Source organism: Cyprinus carpio, unplaced genomic scaffold, assembly GCF_018340385.1.
Source record: "Cyprinus carpio isolate SPL01 unplaced genomic scaffold, ASM1834038v1 S000006725, whole genome shotgun sequence".
Lineage (NCBI taxonomy): Eukaryota > Metazoa > Chordata > Actinopteri > Cypriniformes > Cyprinidae > Cyprinus > Cyprinus carpio.
This window is the reverse complement of record NW_024879329.1, coordinates 346,354-362,330: the sequence shown is the minus strand read 5'-3', so window position 1 is coordinate 362,330 and position 15,977 is coordinate 346,354. Positions and strand designations below refer to the sequence as shown.

At 35.1% G+C, this 15,977-nt stretch overlaps 1 protein-coding gene across 1 annotated transcript; it reads left to right on the top strand.

Moving 5' to 3' along the window:
• The first annotated feature begins 1,241 nt into the window (after positions 1 to 1,241).
• LOC109105922 (tRNA (guanine(10)-N2)-methyltransferase homolog) lies at positions 1,242 to 13,557 on the top strand. The gene is made up of 13 exons (XM_042755575.1): positions 1,242 to 1,299; positions 1,500 to 1,565; positions 1,639 to 1,712; positions 2,427 to 2,508; positions 2,587 to 2,679; positions 2,850 to 2,984; positions 3,266 to 3,422; positions 4,759 to 4,839; positions 4,957 to 5,121; positions 5,399 to 5,471; positions 6,586 to 6,720; positions 10,605 to 10,725; positions 13,330 to 13,557. Exons 3-13 carry the CDS (start codon positions 1,690 to 1,692, stop codon positions 13,468 to 13,470), a joined length of 1,206 nt encoding a protein of 401 aa, XP_042611509.1. The 5' UTR covers positions 1,242 to 1,299; positions 1,500 to 1,565; positions 1,639 to 1,689; the 3' UTR covers positions 13,471 to 13,557.
• The last annotated feature ends 2,420 nt before the right edge of the window (positions 13,558 to 15,977 follow it).

The window sequence follows — 15,977 nt, the reverse complement described above, 5'->3', positions numbered from 1 at the left end:
AAATAAATAAATATCTTTTGTAGTGTGTGTTTAAGGTTTCACACTGTTTATGTTATTTGGCTCAAATTTGGAAAATAATGCTTACTAGGAAAAATTATTATGATCAGGAGAAATGTAGCTTATAATTTAAATTCACATTTTATAGGTGACATTTCAGATACTGATTATTATATTCAACTACATGTATCAGTAATATGAACTCTTTCTTGAAATATTCCAAATTCATACTGAAAAATGAAATTATTATATTTATTATATTATTGTATAAATATTATAATTATATAAATTGCACGTAATGCAGCTGCTTTTAAGTTTTTATTATTTTAATAATTCTTCAAAATTTGAAGTACAGTTCTGTATTCATCAACCTCATTTCCAGTTCAATTCAACTGAATTTATTCTCAATAATAATTCAGTCTTAATATACAGAACAATTGGGACATTAGAATTGAGACATCGCAGTTCTACTCTGAGGTTGCAAAGCCTGCATGAAACGGCACTATATACAATACACATTAACAACTATACTGTATATGAAACTATATACAGAACACTGTAGCTTATAAGATTATTAGTGACAGTCTATGACAGCTTAGTTTATCGATGTGATCAACTTTACAAAGATTTATTTGACATCGAAATATATGCATAACACGTTAGGTGTATTATAATAAAACCTTACCGCTTTTGTTCGGCTTCTTGATGATGGTTGTCATACTGTAACAGCGATGGAAAGTGGATATATTACAAGTTCAGCAGTAGATACTTTTCTGATCTCTTGTGAGAATGATTGACGTGCAAACCAACCAATCAGAGCACGAGAATCATGTCACTGTACGAGATGATGAACCAATGATAGGGAAGATTTTAACCTCTCCTAAGTTAATGAGCGTGTAGATAAGATTAAAAGATATCATCAGGTGACACGAAATCTTTTCCATTTTCAAAAAGGACTATATACATCAAAAAATAAGAAAAAAAATAATAATTCTGCTTTCACGAACACACAACTGTTCCGACTCCAAAGGAAATGTAGCCTAACGTTACTTAATTTTACGCATGAGTGTGATTTACAGTAGTTAAAACTGGCATTGAAAAGTACAAATGTCTAATCCTTTTACAAGGCTTTCGCTTAGGCGATTTGCGTACGGGGATGCCAAGTAGGACTGTTGTTACTAGCACAATTTACTCATCGGATGATAATGAATGTAGCACACAAACATGGCTGTCTAATGTGGTCGAGCGTGCAGAAAATATTTACTTCATCTTGCACATGATAACGTCGATTTTAGATTACCGGTACAAACTGTAAACCTTCAGTTCACTCACACCTTCGTGTCAAAACGCTAGAATTAATCTTTGAGAGTGTACTTCGGAATAGAGAACTCATTACTCACAGTTCAATTCAGTATTATAGAGTTAATTATTTTAATTTAAATCTAAGATCTAATTGTGTTTGGTAGATATTCATATATCACTCCCTGAATTATTGTTTGCAGGAAATAAAAGCATTGCTGTCTCTAAGGAACCGTCCATTTGATACATCAGAAACATTCAGCGAAAAGGTAACCCAAAATAGTTTTCACTTGACATAAGTAACTGTTATGTTATTTATTTTCTAACTCTTTTTCTCATCAGTCTCCCTTTTGGCAACTGAAAGGCTTATCTGAAGATGATATACGGAGTGTCATGTCCAGAACAGTTTGTGGAAAGTAGGTTGTAGTATTTTATTACACTTACATTACATGTAAAATGCTCAAGATGACAAACTATTATAAATATTACTCTAATCAAGACACTTCATGTGTTTGAATATACTAAATAATTGGCTTAAGAGCAGTGTATGAATATTTCATGGGAGAAAACATGGGTGCTATCTTACAATAAGCTTTCGGTTGTTTATATTAGTTAATTACATGAGTTAACGTGAACCAACAATGGACAATATTTCTACATCATATATTTATCTTAATGCTAATTTCAGTATATACAATTTCAAAACCAAAAGTAGTTAATATTAGATAATGCCCTGTGAATTGAAATGAAGAAACAGTGAATAAATGTAATTTTTTTTTTTTTTTTTTACAAGGATTAATTAATGCAGTTAAAATATATAGGTCTATCGCTCATTGTTAGTTTGTTTATTGACATTAACAAACAAAAGATCTTATTGTAAAGCCTTGAAGGATTAGTTCACCCAAAAATGCAAATTTTCCCATAAATTACTCACCCTCAAGGCATCCTAGGTGTATATGACTTTCTTCTTTCAGAAGAATCCAGTCGGAGTTATATTAAAAAATTGTCTTTGATCTTTCAAAGTATAATTTTTATTTTTGGGTGAACTAACCCTTTAATTGAACAAAAGCAAAAAACAGTAATAATTATTGAATTGCTGGATTTATGTGAAGTTTAATATTGCTTTCAAGGTCTTCTTTTGAACTTTGGGGTCATGGAACAACAACAGATGAGCTTAGGACGTCATTGTTGGAGTATCCAGCAGAAAACATGGTTTGTTCATGTTCTCTTAATAAATACAATGTGGTTTACAGAAAATATATCTGAATCTCTTGTATTACTTGTTCACAGGCTCCATATCTACAACAAAATTCAACTTATAAGATCAATGTCTACACTTTCAACAAAACATTAGTGTTTAAGGACAGAATCAAAAAGATTGATGTAAGTGTTTTGCTGTATTTACATGTTTGTGCATTTTGAACACCTGGTTCTGTAGAATACAATCCATAATTGGTGTTAATGTAGCAACAGTTTTAACTGCAAGTTTGAATGTCTTCTGTTATGGACAGTGAAAAACATATGTGGATATATAAAGTGTGCTTTTGCCACAGGCTCTAGACTTCTTGCCATTTAAAGGGACAGTCAATCTGAAGGATCCAGAACATATTTTCTGTTTGCTGGAGGATTATGGATCTGATCCTAATGACATCCCAGAAGAGCCTTTCCATATATTCTTTGGGAGATGGGTGAGCAGCACTTTCCATATATATATATATATATATGTATGTATGTATGTATGTATATATATATATATATATATATAGATATAGATATATATATATATATATATATATATATATATATATTACATTTCTGAACTGTAGTCTTTGCAGATGAACTAGCCTTCACATTTGACTATTGTATAGATTTGTAAAATGCTTGATTTGTGGCCTAGATGAATGATGTCTTTGAAATAAAAGATTACCTACTGTATCAACTCTTAAATATTAAACAGTTTTCTCTTCAGATTGCAGATGGTCAGAGAGAATTAATTCGCTCTTACAGTGTGAAGAAGAGACATTTCATTGGGAACACTAGTATGGACGCTGGCCTCTCCTTCATCATGGCCAATCATGCCAAAGTAAAGGCTGATGATTTGGTTTATGATCCTTTTGTTGGAACAGGTGAGGAAATGTCCAAGCGCATAGAAGGCTTTTAAATACAACCATTCATGTCTCTTGACATAAATTCAGACTCAAATATCTGTTTGGATGAGCCATATCTAAAGCAGTTGTAAAATAGCCATCATAAACACTGTTGTTCAAAAGTTCAGGGTTGAGAATGCATTTATAAAACCAAAAAAAGAAGTCTTTTCTGTTCATCAATGCTGCATTTATTTAATCAAAAATACAGTAAAAACAGTAATATTGTAAATAAATTACTATTTTCTATTGTAATATTTTTTAAGTGTATTGTATTCAAGCTGAATTTTCAGCAGCCATTACTTCAGTCTTCAGAAATCATTCTAATATGCTGATTTGATGCTCAAGAAATATTTCTTATTATTATCAATGCTGAAAACATTTGTGCTGTTTTTTTTTTTTTTTTTTTGTGGAATTATTTTTTGTAATGCATTTTCAAATTTTTTGATGAATGGCAAGTTTCAAAGAATGGTATTTATTTGAAATAGTAATTTTTAGCAGTAATGCATTTTATCAATTTACTTATATTTACTTCTGTTCATTAAATAATTATTGGAATGTGGTTCTTCGACAACTAGTATTAAAAAGTCAGTTTTAATATAAAAAGTCAGTGTAGAAGTTTCTCATCCAACATGCCTATGATGTCAGATATCTTTATTCTGCAAATTAATTCATTTAGTCTTGCGAAATGGGTTTGTTTGGCACGTTGTTAATCAGAACAGTTTAGACGCTTCATTTTGGGCCAAACTCAAGCAGGTGTTTGTGTTTGTTTCTCGTTCTGAGTGAAATCACATCTGACAACTTGTCTGAGTGATTGAAGATATGGGCCGTCATCTTCTGTCTCTTATTTGTGTCTAACACAAACCAGGAGCAGATCTATATATCATATTCTTTTTATTTTTTATTTTTTGAATTGGCTTACAGAAATTCTCACTTTTCAGTCTCAGTTGGCTGACTTTTCCTCTTTCATTTGACTTTGAAAAGACACTTTCGAGTGTCATCAGTCAAATGAAGGATTGCTGGCTTTTAAAACAGCATGGGGCTGCATTGCTCTCTCGGTCTCTTTCCCAAAGTGTGGCTTATTGTGAGTTTGTAGCGTGCCATGATGTTTCCAGGGCTTTATCATAAGTCTGTTGTCACCACATGCGCTGAGATCTGCAGGCCAGATGTGCTTATGTAGTTGAACGCTTTCTGGTTGCCAGGAAATCCTTATAGGCCATACTTTGTCAAGCAGATATAAAGATCTACTGTACAGATTACTAATATTATTATCTTAAATTCTGTAATGATAATTGTCTTACTCTGTTTTGTTTTTCAGGTAGTCTTCTGGTAGCGTGTTCACACTTTGGGGCGTATGTATGTGGAACAGACATAGATTATAACACTATTCATGGAATAGGTGTGTGTTTTTTTTTTAAAGCCTTCCAATAATTTTCTCCTTCAGTTTTCACACAGTGTAGGTTTAGTCATACTTTTGTAGTGAGTGCACACCTGTGAGCTTTTAAAACTGTTGCAGGAAAAGCCAGCAGGAAGAATCAGAAATGGAGAGGACCGGATGAGAACATCCGAGCGAACCTGCGGCAGTATGGGACTGAGAGTCTCTATGTCGACGTCATGGTGTCTGATGCTTCCAAGCCTCTTTGGAGAAAAACTGCACAGTTTGATGCCATTGTTACAGACCGTACGTACCTAGAAACTTAAGGTCTTCAAAGGTGAAGGGTGTACAGTTTATTTTTATGTTAAAAAACTATTGCACACCTGATTGGATCAGCTGAAAACAAGCTGGATCGAGATTCTGGAATTTCAGTTGCATGGGAATACTTTTTGTAAACATCGTTCAATTATGTTTAGTGGCTCATAAATTACACACTTCACCTTTAAAGCCACATGATTTTTTTATTTGTTACTATTAACTGTTGTTTTGAAGCTTCAAGTGTTTTTCTTTTCCCTTTGTGTAGCTCCATATGGCATTCGTGAGTCCACAAGGAGAACGGGATCTCATAAAGATATCATCAAACCTCCTGAGGACTTGTAAGCCTATCACTTTTATCCACCTGCATTTTTAATGGATCCACTTGAAACACTCTTTAGATATGAGCCAGTCTTTCAGTAATCCTTTGCCTCACCTCTAACACAACAAATGGTACAAGGCTATACAGTTACACTAGCATTCAAAGGCTTTTTAAAATTAAGTCTGTCCTGCTTTTTGGATCAATGATACAGTAAAAAGAGAAGTATTGAGAAATAATAGTAATAGTAATAGTAAAAATTTAAAATAACTTTATTTTTATTTATATTTCAAATGTAGTTTATTCCTGTGATGGTAAAGCTGAATTTTCTGCTGCCGTTACTTCAGTCTTCAGTGTCACATGATCCTTCAGAAATCATTCTGATTTGGTGCTCAAGAAACAAATATTCATAACACCTTAATATAGGGACCAATTCTCACTATTAACTATTTGCTTATTAGCATGCTTGTTATTAACATATTGGCTGTTTATTAGTGCTTATTAAGCACATATTCTGCATGACCATATTCTACATTCCTAACCCTACCCAATATTTAAACTCAACAACTACCTTACTAACTATTAATAAGCAGCAATTTAGGAGTTTGAGGCAAAAGTCATAGTTAATGGTTTATTAATGGTGAGAATTGGACCTTAAAATAAAGTGTGACCCAGATATTATTTTTATTACCAGTACTGAAAAATCTTTATATATTTATATACTAGTTACTAATGTTTATTCAGGCCTGAGAAAATAATAATGTCTTGAAGACTGTATCAGAGTTTGATGTTCACTTGATCCAGGTATAGGAAACCGGTTCTTGTGTTCAGTTTACCCAAAAAATTAAAATTGGCATCATTTACTCACACTCCTGTTGTTTCAAAACACTTCTGGCTTTCTTTTCCCAATGGAACACAAAAGGTAATGTTGTGTATAATGTATTAGTCACCCCTTTGCTTGCAATTGCAGTGCTTCAAAAAGCTAAATTTTAAATTGATTTGTTCGTTAGACTTTGATCAGTGTGTGATTGGCTGATTCCTGACTGATTACTTGAGGGCAGGTAAATGATGACAGACTTTTTTCTCTTGAGATTCTGAGTTGATTATATTTTCTTGTGTTTCATATCCCAATGCAGCTCTGGAGAGAGTCATGTCCCCGTTTCAATGGCGTATCACCTGAGTGATATCTTTGCCGACCTCTTGAATTTTGCAGCCCACCATTTGGTTTTAGGTGGACGTCTCGTCTATTGGCTTCCAATCTACAGACCAGAGTAAGTACATCTAATCAGACAGCTTGATAACATTCACTAACTTTATCAGATGCAGCAGATTCCTCCAGCATATGTGTACTGAATCAGTCACTAGGGGGCTGTCTTGTACCTTCCTATGCCTGTGGATAGGCGCTCAAAGCACATCAGTAGCCCAAGCCCCCTGTTGAGGTGGTGGATGTTAAACCTGCTCAGACTTGTTGACCTGCGGTCAGCCCAGAAGAGGAGCAGGTGTGAAGCCGTGGGGTATTTCCCACTGACCACAAACAGCAGTGTCCACAGATCATGCTCTCCACTGATTACAGGGCCCGGGAAGAGCAGTTACTCAAAGGAGGGGCCCGCCGCTTGATCTACACCTTTACCTCATCTCCGTCTCCCTTATAGACAGATTTTCCATCATATAGTTACGGGATTCACTCCCACAAGATTGCTGATGCCAACAATAATGATTTTAGCTTGCGTTGTCTTGATTTAATTCATGATTGAAGTGCTTTCCAAGTAGGGCTGTGCAGATACAGTCACATATCACAGTTCTTTTTCTCCTTATTTTTTATTTTTGTGTTCATTCATATAATATCCTACAGATTAATTAATGTCGTACAATATCCAGCTCTAATTCAAAGTGTGTCTGGCACAATGTTAACAAAATACTAATATGATAGTGGAAGCGAAAGATCTGTATTGTACACTACGTTCAACTTTTATTCAGCAAGTACACATTAAATGAATTTATCAAAAGCTACTTAAAAATACAAAAGATTTTTATTTCAGATAAATGCTGATCTTGAACGCTCTAATCAGCAAAGAGTTCTGAATTAAAAATGTATCATATAATAATAGTATAATAATAAAATATTAAGAAATGTTTCTTGAGCAGAAAATCAGCATATTAGAATGACTTCATCCACTTAAAATTCACTTTTGCCATCACATGAATTAATTGCATTTTAAAATATATTAAAATAGTAAACACTTATTTTAAATTTTAATATTATTTTACAATAGTACTGTTTTATTTTTGATCCAATAAATGACTTTTTGCAAAAAAAAAAAAAAAAAAAAAAAAAAAACTAAATTACCCCAAACTTTGAATGGTACTGTGTATCTTTATCACTAAGTGCTGCAGAGAGCCAGAACCAAACTACACACAACTGAACTCCAGTATATCCGGTCGACGGGTCAGAAGTGTATCTGGTGAATGTGTTGGGGTCTGCAGACAGGAAGAATTTAAAGGGGGCATGTGATGCAATTTCAAGTTTTCCTTTCTCTTTGGAGTGTTACAAGCTGTTCATGAATAGATAATATCCCTAAAGTTGCAAAGACTAAAGTCGCAAACCCAAACAGATATTCTTTCTAAAAGTTAAGAGTCGACCACGCCCTCCTAAAACGCCTCATTTAAACACGCCCACACATGTCTACGTCACTGTGTGGGAAGATTTGCATAACGCCACTCAGATGTTCACGCAAAGAAAGAAGGCGTAACTTTGATTCTAGCTGTTGTTTTCCAAAAGAGGACACAACTAGAAATCAGTGGTTAAGTTGTATTTACAACACTGTTCCAGAGCAGTTCAACCCAAATATTCAGATGTGTGCAGCGCATTTTACGGAGGACTGTTTCCTGATCCTGGGAGAGTTGTTTCTATAAAATGGGGCAATCCCAACTTTTTCAAGGACAGTCTGATGCTTCTGACTCACAGCCTGTAGGTACGTTTTCATATTTAAAGAATTTGCCACCGAAGATTTAAGCACGAGTTTTGAGCAGTGTAGAGTAGCGCTTATTTTTCATTTCTCAGATCACAAATGCAGACATGGTTTTATGTTTACGCAGCACTATACACAACACGTAAAAATGATAAGTCATTATAATCCGTAATTATATCCCTACTGGATGCAACAAATGCCTTGTTTGTAATGGGTTTAACTGGTTTTGTCTCGTCACAGTATGGTAAGGGGCGTAACATTTCCATCACACGCTTGAGGTATTCGGCCAATCACAGTGCACTGGATAGCTGGCCGATCAGTGTACACTTCACCTTTCAGAACTATGAGCTTTGTAAAAATCAACCCGTTTCATTACACCAAATAATGTTCTTTTTAGCAACGTCATATGACCCCTTTAACTAAGAAACCAGTATAGTTATCAGTGACATCACCACAAGGAGGCGCTGGCGTCAGGAGCTTTATGACCGCATCTTCAGAGCCGGCGTTAGTATAGCAACACTTGTGTTTATAAACTTTGGTGTGAAAGGAGCATATGACAGCTGCTGGAATCTAGGGCTTTGTCACTGATTACCCTTGTAACTGTTAGAAGTGGAAACAGCCCTCAGTATCCAATTCATCCACTTTGTCTTGAGGAGAAAGTTAACAATCGAGCACCAGTCCAAATTAAACACTTCTTCCATAGTAAACATCAAAATTTCTGGTGACGCAACGGGTCAGTTGTTGAAAAGAAAACAAAATGAGGTATGACAGAGAAAAATATCCTAACATATTTTAATAATGTCTATCGTGATCTAGACGTCAACATGACGCTGAAAAGTGAGTCTTTTGATTCAGTTGACACATCTTTGACCTTTATGTTAATTGTTTTGTTACCACTCCATATTGTTGCAAATAGAAGAATAATCTCTCTTACGGGACACAGACGTCATGAAGTGAAGGCAGAGATGAGTGTGAGCCACATGGGATGTTAGTCAGTCATTAGTACCCCATAATGCACTAGACTGTTCTGACTCATTGCCCTATATTCAGAAATGTGAATCTGTCATGTGATCTCTGTGGATGGGGTTCTCCAGAGGGCCCTTTCCTGGAAAGCTGACATTTGTTAGACATTTCTCCAAGGTGACAGGAGTAGCTCCGTGTAAACAGTGCGATGGAGAATATGTATGCTTCGTATGCCTTCGTGGGCACATAATTTATGATTTGTTTGAAACACAGCTAACTGCGTGTGCGCAATGGTTTGTGGATCACTGGCTTTGTGTGGATGAGGTTCAGCTAGAGCTGGCAGCCCTCAAACCCATTTTTTTTCATTGATTTCAGGCACTAGCCATATTTACGTAATCGTCTGAAAAATGAAGGGAGTCGATGCGTGTGAACACGTCTGTCAGCATGTGAATGTTAACAGCCCACCAGCTCAACTCACTGCTGAGTTAATGTCCCTACTAAATGTCTTCACTGCCTCTGGGAACAACGAATAGTTTAGATGTTCTTAGTGGTTCTGGTTAGATGTGCTCTCATGGTTGTGGCAGTGCTTCAGATTGCGGTTTAAAATGGTCACAAATGCGAAAAATTTGTGTAATATGTGTTTTCAGAAGTTATTTTGTTAAATCGGTCTTTAGAGCATGATGTATCAACAAGTCAGTGCAACAACAAACACAGAGAAAGCTGTGTAGTCCAATTCAAAGACAAGGACTTTTATGAGCCGATTATTTTTTAATGCGTCATCCAGAAGAAGTCGAGACACTTGCTGTGTCCCAGTCTGCAAAAAATCCATTATAAATAGTATTTGAAATTAGAATGAGCTTGTCCTAAATCTTAGTATGTTGAAATGAGTATCCTGAAGATACTCAGATGGTGTGTTAAGGTGGTAATTCAAAGTGCAGATCCATGCACACTCTAATGATCGACTACATTCATGCATTGCTTCTGTTTTTGTTTTGGTGACCTCCTTGTTCACTGGGGAATAATTGGCAGGCAGTCTATGAAAAATGCCAGTTTAATGTATCACCCTTTTTCCATTGCTATGCAGTGCATGTGACACACACAAGTGAGCAGTGGCACAATTTCAGCAACTACAGCTGATAGTTGTGACATCCCCTACCACTATCAAGGTGTTTCGTTTTTTAAGCGTGCAGCTGGCTGATCTGAAACTGTACTGTGGTCTGCAGGTACTGTGAGGAGATGGTGCCTCTTCACCCCTGTTTGACTCTCATCAGCAACTGCGAACAAACTCTGTCCAGCCACACGTCACGAAGACTCATCACCATGGAGAAGACTAAGGAGCCTGAGGTATGTGAGGCTTTTTTGGGTGGAGGCCCTTTGGTCTAAAGATGAGCTTGATATATGCAAACTGTCCTGAACATGTTTTATACTGCTACGTCTTTTATGGCGCCAATCTGAAAATAATCCTGCCATCTGGCTGTGATTGACTCTCTGTTTTTACGCCGCTTTAATGACTTAATCACACATTGTATGGAAAACAATCCATCTTTGGATTTGACAACCACTTCACTTCAAAACCCCAAATTGTTCCCATAAAAGCTTTCCTGAAACCCACGCACGAATATTTACCCAGACTGGCATGTGTCTCCACCGACTTCTGCTCCAAAACTGGAACGTGTATGTTATCTGTAGATGTCATGTCCTTGTTTTCCTCCTGAACTTGTTTCAATCCCCAAAGACAAAAAATTACTATTAAATCAGTCTCTTCTGTGAAAATTTGGCTCATTTCCCAAAGCTTAAGTAGCTCTGATGTGATCTTGGCATCAGTTCCGTCAATAAGATTGTGGAGATCTCTGCAAAACTTCTCCTCGTGTCCAGCAGTAGCAAAAAACATCTGACTAGTGTCTGTTGCTCATTGTTTATGGATTTTATCCTCATGTCCTTGATCGGCTCTGTTAGACTGTTCTACAAATGCTCTTCACATGAATTATAATATTAGGTTTAGAGTTCTGTTGCTTTTGTTTGAGAACAGAAGGAACATGTCTTGTTGCGTTATGGGATAAATATTTCCCAGTGTAGCTTATTTTTAGAACAGAAACGCAGGACTTTTAGGAGCTTAGCAGATGTAGCATTAGTCCATAACTGTCAAACAACTCTGAGTCAAGATGAGGCCATGTTTCTGCCTTGTCTCATTCTCTTTCTCTCTGTTTCCATCTCTCTCTCTCACTCTGTTGTTTCTCTTTACATTTTGGCACATAGATTCTGTGTGTCCTCATGTCCCCTGCTGAAGTACCTACACCAAAGATCTGGTTTTATTCTTGGGTAAATCTTACAAAGAAAGTCACAAACCAAAACTACTGAATTATATTTAGCATAAAGAACAAGACTTTTTTGAAAGAATTTTTGTAAGGCACTGAATTAAATTGAAGTTAATGATTGGCACTCTATATATTAATTTTGTAATTTTTTTATTGCTGTATTTGGAGTGTAATATGACTTGGACATTTCATGACAGTTTTCATTAGATTCCCAGTGCTTTCCTCTTCATTTGTTCATCCTGTAATTCTAATTGACATTACAGGCCATAGACCACCACAGACAGTATAGGGTCTGTTCCTGAGGCTTGTGTGGTCTGTGTTGCGTAGGTTGCGTTGTAAACTAGAGCCCGGCGCGTGTGACCTGAGTTGAGTCCTTGCTGACTGGCAGATGGGAGTGTGTTGTAGAAGGTGCCGTTGATGGTTTGCAGGCCCAGAGCTGGAGTCATCACTTTAAGCTCACAGTCTTCCTGCCACCTCGTTAGCCTGTGGTGCAGTGTGCTTCCCTCCTGCCCTCCTCCAGCAGGTCCTGCTTAAGCTCTGAGCAGGAAAATCTGAGGAACTTAACACTCTGCTGTCTGTCATTAGGCACTTGACTGTGAGCTTGTGAAGGGAAGACATGAAAGTGTGCTGTACTTTAGTGCGTCTTTGTTTTTTGTTGAAATATTTGAATACGTACATTTAAACTCATAAAAATTTAAAAGTACTCTATCCACTACTTGTTTTGCATTACATTTTAAACTTTCACTAGAGGACAAAAGTTTGGTTAATGTTTGTGAAAGAAGTCTTTTATGCTCACCAAGGCTGCATTTATTTAATAAAAAATACAATATTGTGAAAAATGAACACAATTTAGAACAACCATATTTTAAAATCTAAATTATTCCTTGGATAGCAAAGCAGCCATTACTCCAGTCTTCAGTGCCACATGAGCCTTCAGAAATCATTCTCATATGCTGATTTGATGCTCAGTTATTATCAGTTTTGGCTTTTTTTTCTGTTTAATATTTCTGTGGAAATGGTGATGGGTTTTTTTTTTTTTTTTTTTTTTTTTTTTTTGCAGGATTCTTTGATAAACAGAACGTTCAGTGAACAGCATTTATTTGAAAAATAAGTCTTTTATAATTACAAATGTCTTTAATGTCACTTATCAATTTAATGTATCTTTGCTGAATGAAATCAGCATATTACAATGATTTCTTAAGGATCATGTTACACTGTAAAATGAAGTAATGTCTAATGAAAATTAAGTTTTGCCATTACAGGGGTAAATTACAAAAATACTACAGTTTTTACTGCATTTTGGTTTAATTAATGCAGTCTTGGTGGGCATTAAATATTTCTTAAAAAAAAAAAAAAAAACATTATTAATTGTTCTAAACTTTTGACCAGTAAGGCACATGACTTTGTTTCTTCCAGAAAATGTAAAATAAGAAAATAACCAGCTCCACCTGAATGTAGGCTATTGCCAATAAAAAACTATTCAAACCAATTTGCCTTTTGAAGTTGACTGTTGTTCCTAACCTCTAAGAGAGAAAATGCTAATAGAATTGAACTCTCCACCACTGAAGATTTGCTTGAATCCTGCACTTCGGATGTTCTCTTTATTTAAGCTGTTTAATATGCTTTCTTGCAGGATTCAGACAGACTGTCGCACCTTGCTGACCCTCGCTTCACCCCATACCAGGGTCACAACTCTTTCAGAGAGAAATACTTCAGTGGTCTCACCAAGAAGAACGGAAAGGACGCCAAAGCCACCCCAAAAAATAAAGAATAAAACATGAAAAGAATAGTTTTTTTTTTCACATTTTCTTTTTAATAAAATTAATGTATTTTAAATGTTTGGTTTTTTTTTCAGTAAAAACCCTTGTTTTATCAGTTGTCTCCTCTTCTTTTTATCTTTCTCCTCTCTAAAGTGAGCCTTACAAGTGCGATTTAATTTATTGCAGCATTACAAATATGTGTTGCAGATAAATTGGTGACAGGGATTAGCGTAATACTTGTTTCTCTGAGTGCTTGTGAAGTAGAAAGATGTAGGGGTGTAATGTAATGTGCCTACTGGACATTTGCAGAGAAAGATGGAGCACTGGGCCTGCTATCTAAACTCCCTTAAGAGTTTAAACCAGGTCAGGTAGACGTCTGACTAATGAATCTGTCTTGGACTTAAACTCACCTCAAAGAGAGCCGTCTAGTTCAACATGAGATGAAAATACAGAGAGATCTTAGAGGGATTTGGAGATCAGAGATTTAACATGTGATGTCATAAATTGGTAGATACATGCATTTCTTTTAGGATAGACCAAATTTTTGCTTTATTAAATCCTGAGGCGGATGCCAGACATTATAAAGCGGTTATTTTGTTTTCTTGCACAATTCCTATTTCTGTTTTTTCTGTCTCCTTTCCGATTCAGGCAATCTTTAGAGCAAGCAGAAATTAAATGGATCATTGTTCATCTCCCGGAAGCAGATAAGCTCCCTTCCATTCCTCAACTCTCCCCTGTAGAGGACTGATTAAGTGAATAGCCACAGAACTGTTCACCTACAAAGGAGCGTTCTGGCGTCATTTACTCACCAAACAGTTGACAGTAAACATTGATTTCCATAATGGTTTGACTAACAACATTCTAAACATATTTTTTTGAAAAATTTGGTGGAAATGCCCTTTAATGTCAGATGAGATTCTATTATATGCCCCAGCGTTCATTAGTTGAATGATATTGGAATTTAATTTATTTCTGTTAAAGAAATATATAGTCCAGTCCTTTCCTCACTATTCCAGGCTATAAAAAAAATTGGCAGCAGGAAGTTGCTTCAAGGATGTTGGCCATTGCCTCCACTGGTGCTCTTAGGAGAAGGGAAAACAGCCTATGAAACAAGAAACCCAAGGCACTCACATGGGGTGTAATACAAAAATAACTATTCTTGTTTATTTGGTTCTGTTTTGTAATCTTATACCGTTATTTTAAGCACTTTTTTAATATCAAGGAGCCTTGGATTCTTCATTTCATGAAAAAAAAGGCAGTCAGTCAGATGGTTTCTTATCTAAAGATGCAAAGTAAAAAAAAACAACCTTAAGTATGGAAATGTAAAAAAAAAATATATACACACACACACACACACACACACACACACTGTATATACACTACCATTCAAAAGTTTGGGATCAGTAAGATTTTTTAATGGAGTCTCTTCTCTGCTCATCAAAGCTGCATTTATTTGATCAAAAATGCAGAAAAAAGGAATATTGTGAAATATTATTTACATTTCTATTATTGATATATATATATATATATATATATATATTATATATATATATATATATATATATATATATATATATATATATATATAATATAATATACACACCACACACACACTTTAAAATATAATTTATTCCTGTGATGCAAAGCTGTATCTTCAGCATCATTACTCCAGTCTTCAGTGTTACATGATACTTCAAAAAATCATTCTAATATGCTGATTTATTATCAGTGCTGGAAACAGTTGTGCTTCTTAATATATTTTTGGAACCTGTGATACTTTTGTCTGGATTTTTTGATTAATAAAAAGATAAAAAAGAACAGAATTTATATAAAATAGAAATCTTTTGTAACAATAGAAGTCTTTACTATCACTTTTTATCCATTTAACATATCCTTGCTGAATAAAAGCATTCATTACTTAAAAATAAAAATAAAAATTACTGAACCCAAAGTTTTGAACAGTAGTGTATATTGTAACATAAGATTTCTATTTTGAATAAACACTGTTCTTTTTTACTTTTTATTCATCAAAGAATCCTGAAAAAGTGTCACAGCTTCCATAAATTTATTAAGCAGCACAACTGTTTCCAACACTGATAATAAATCAGCATATTCAAATGATTTCTGAAGGATCATGTGACACTGAAGACTGGATTAATGATGGAGTGATGATGCTGGAAATCCAGCATTGCTGTAGAGAAATAAATGTTATTTTATAAATTATATTTTAAAGTAAAACATGACATAAAATTGGAGGAGCTTTACAAATGTGAGTATTCCCATTTGTATATATATTTTAAATAGATACCACTACTTCCTAATTAAATGACTGCAACATAAAAAAGTTACACATGGGACATGTTTCTGTCTTAAACCAATGTGTGTAATGAGTGCTTTAATGTTATTTATCCTAGTGTGAGTGTTCTGCCAGGGCTAGATGTTTTCAATTTAAGCACTTAAAAATATCTAAATTGACTCTAATTCCCAACATTTCCCTTTTGTTTTCAAATGAGTTGTGCAT

Coding starts and splice junctions, on each gene's coding strand:
- LOC109105922 (XM_042755575.1), top strand. CDS start 1,690: ATGTCCAGAACAGTTTGTGGAAA. Junction 2,509..2,586: donor AGTATCCAGCAGAAAACATG/GTTTGTTCATGT, acceptor ACTTGTTCACAG/GCTCCATATCTACAACAAAA. Junction 10,726..13,329: donor AGAAGACTAAGGAGCCTGAG/GTATGTGAGGCT, acceptor GCTTTCTTGCAG/GATTCAGACAGACTGTCGCA.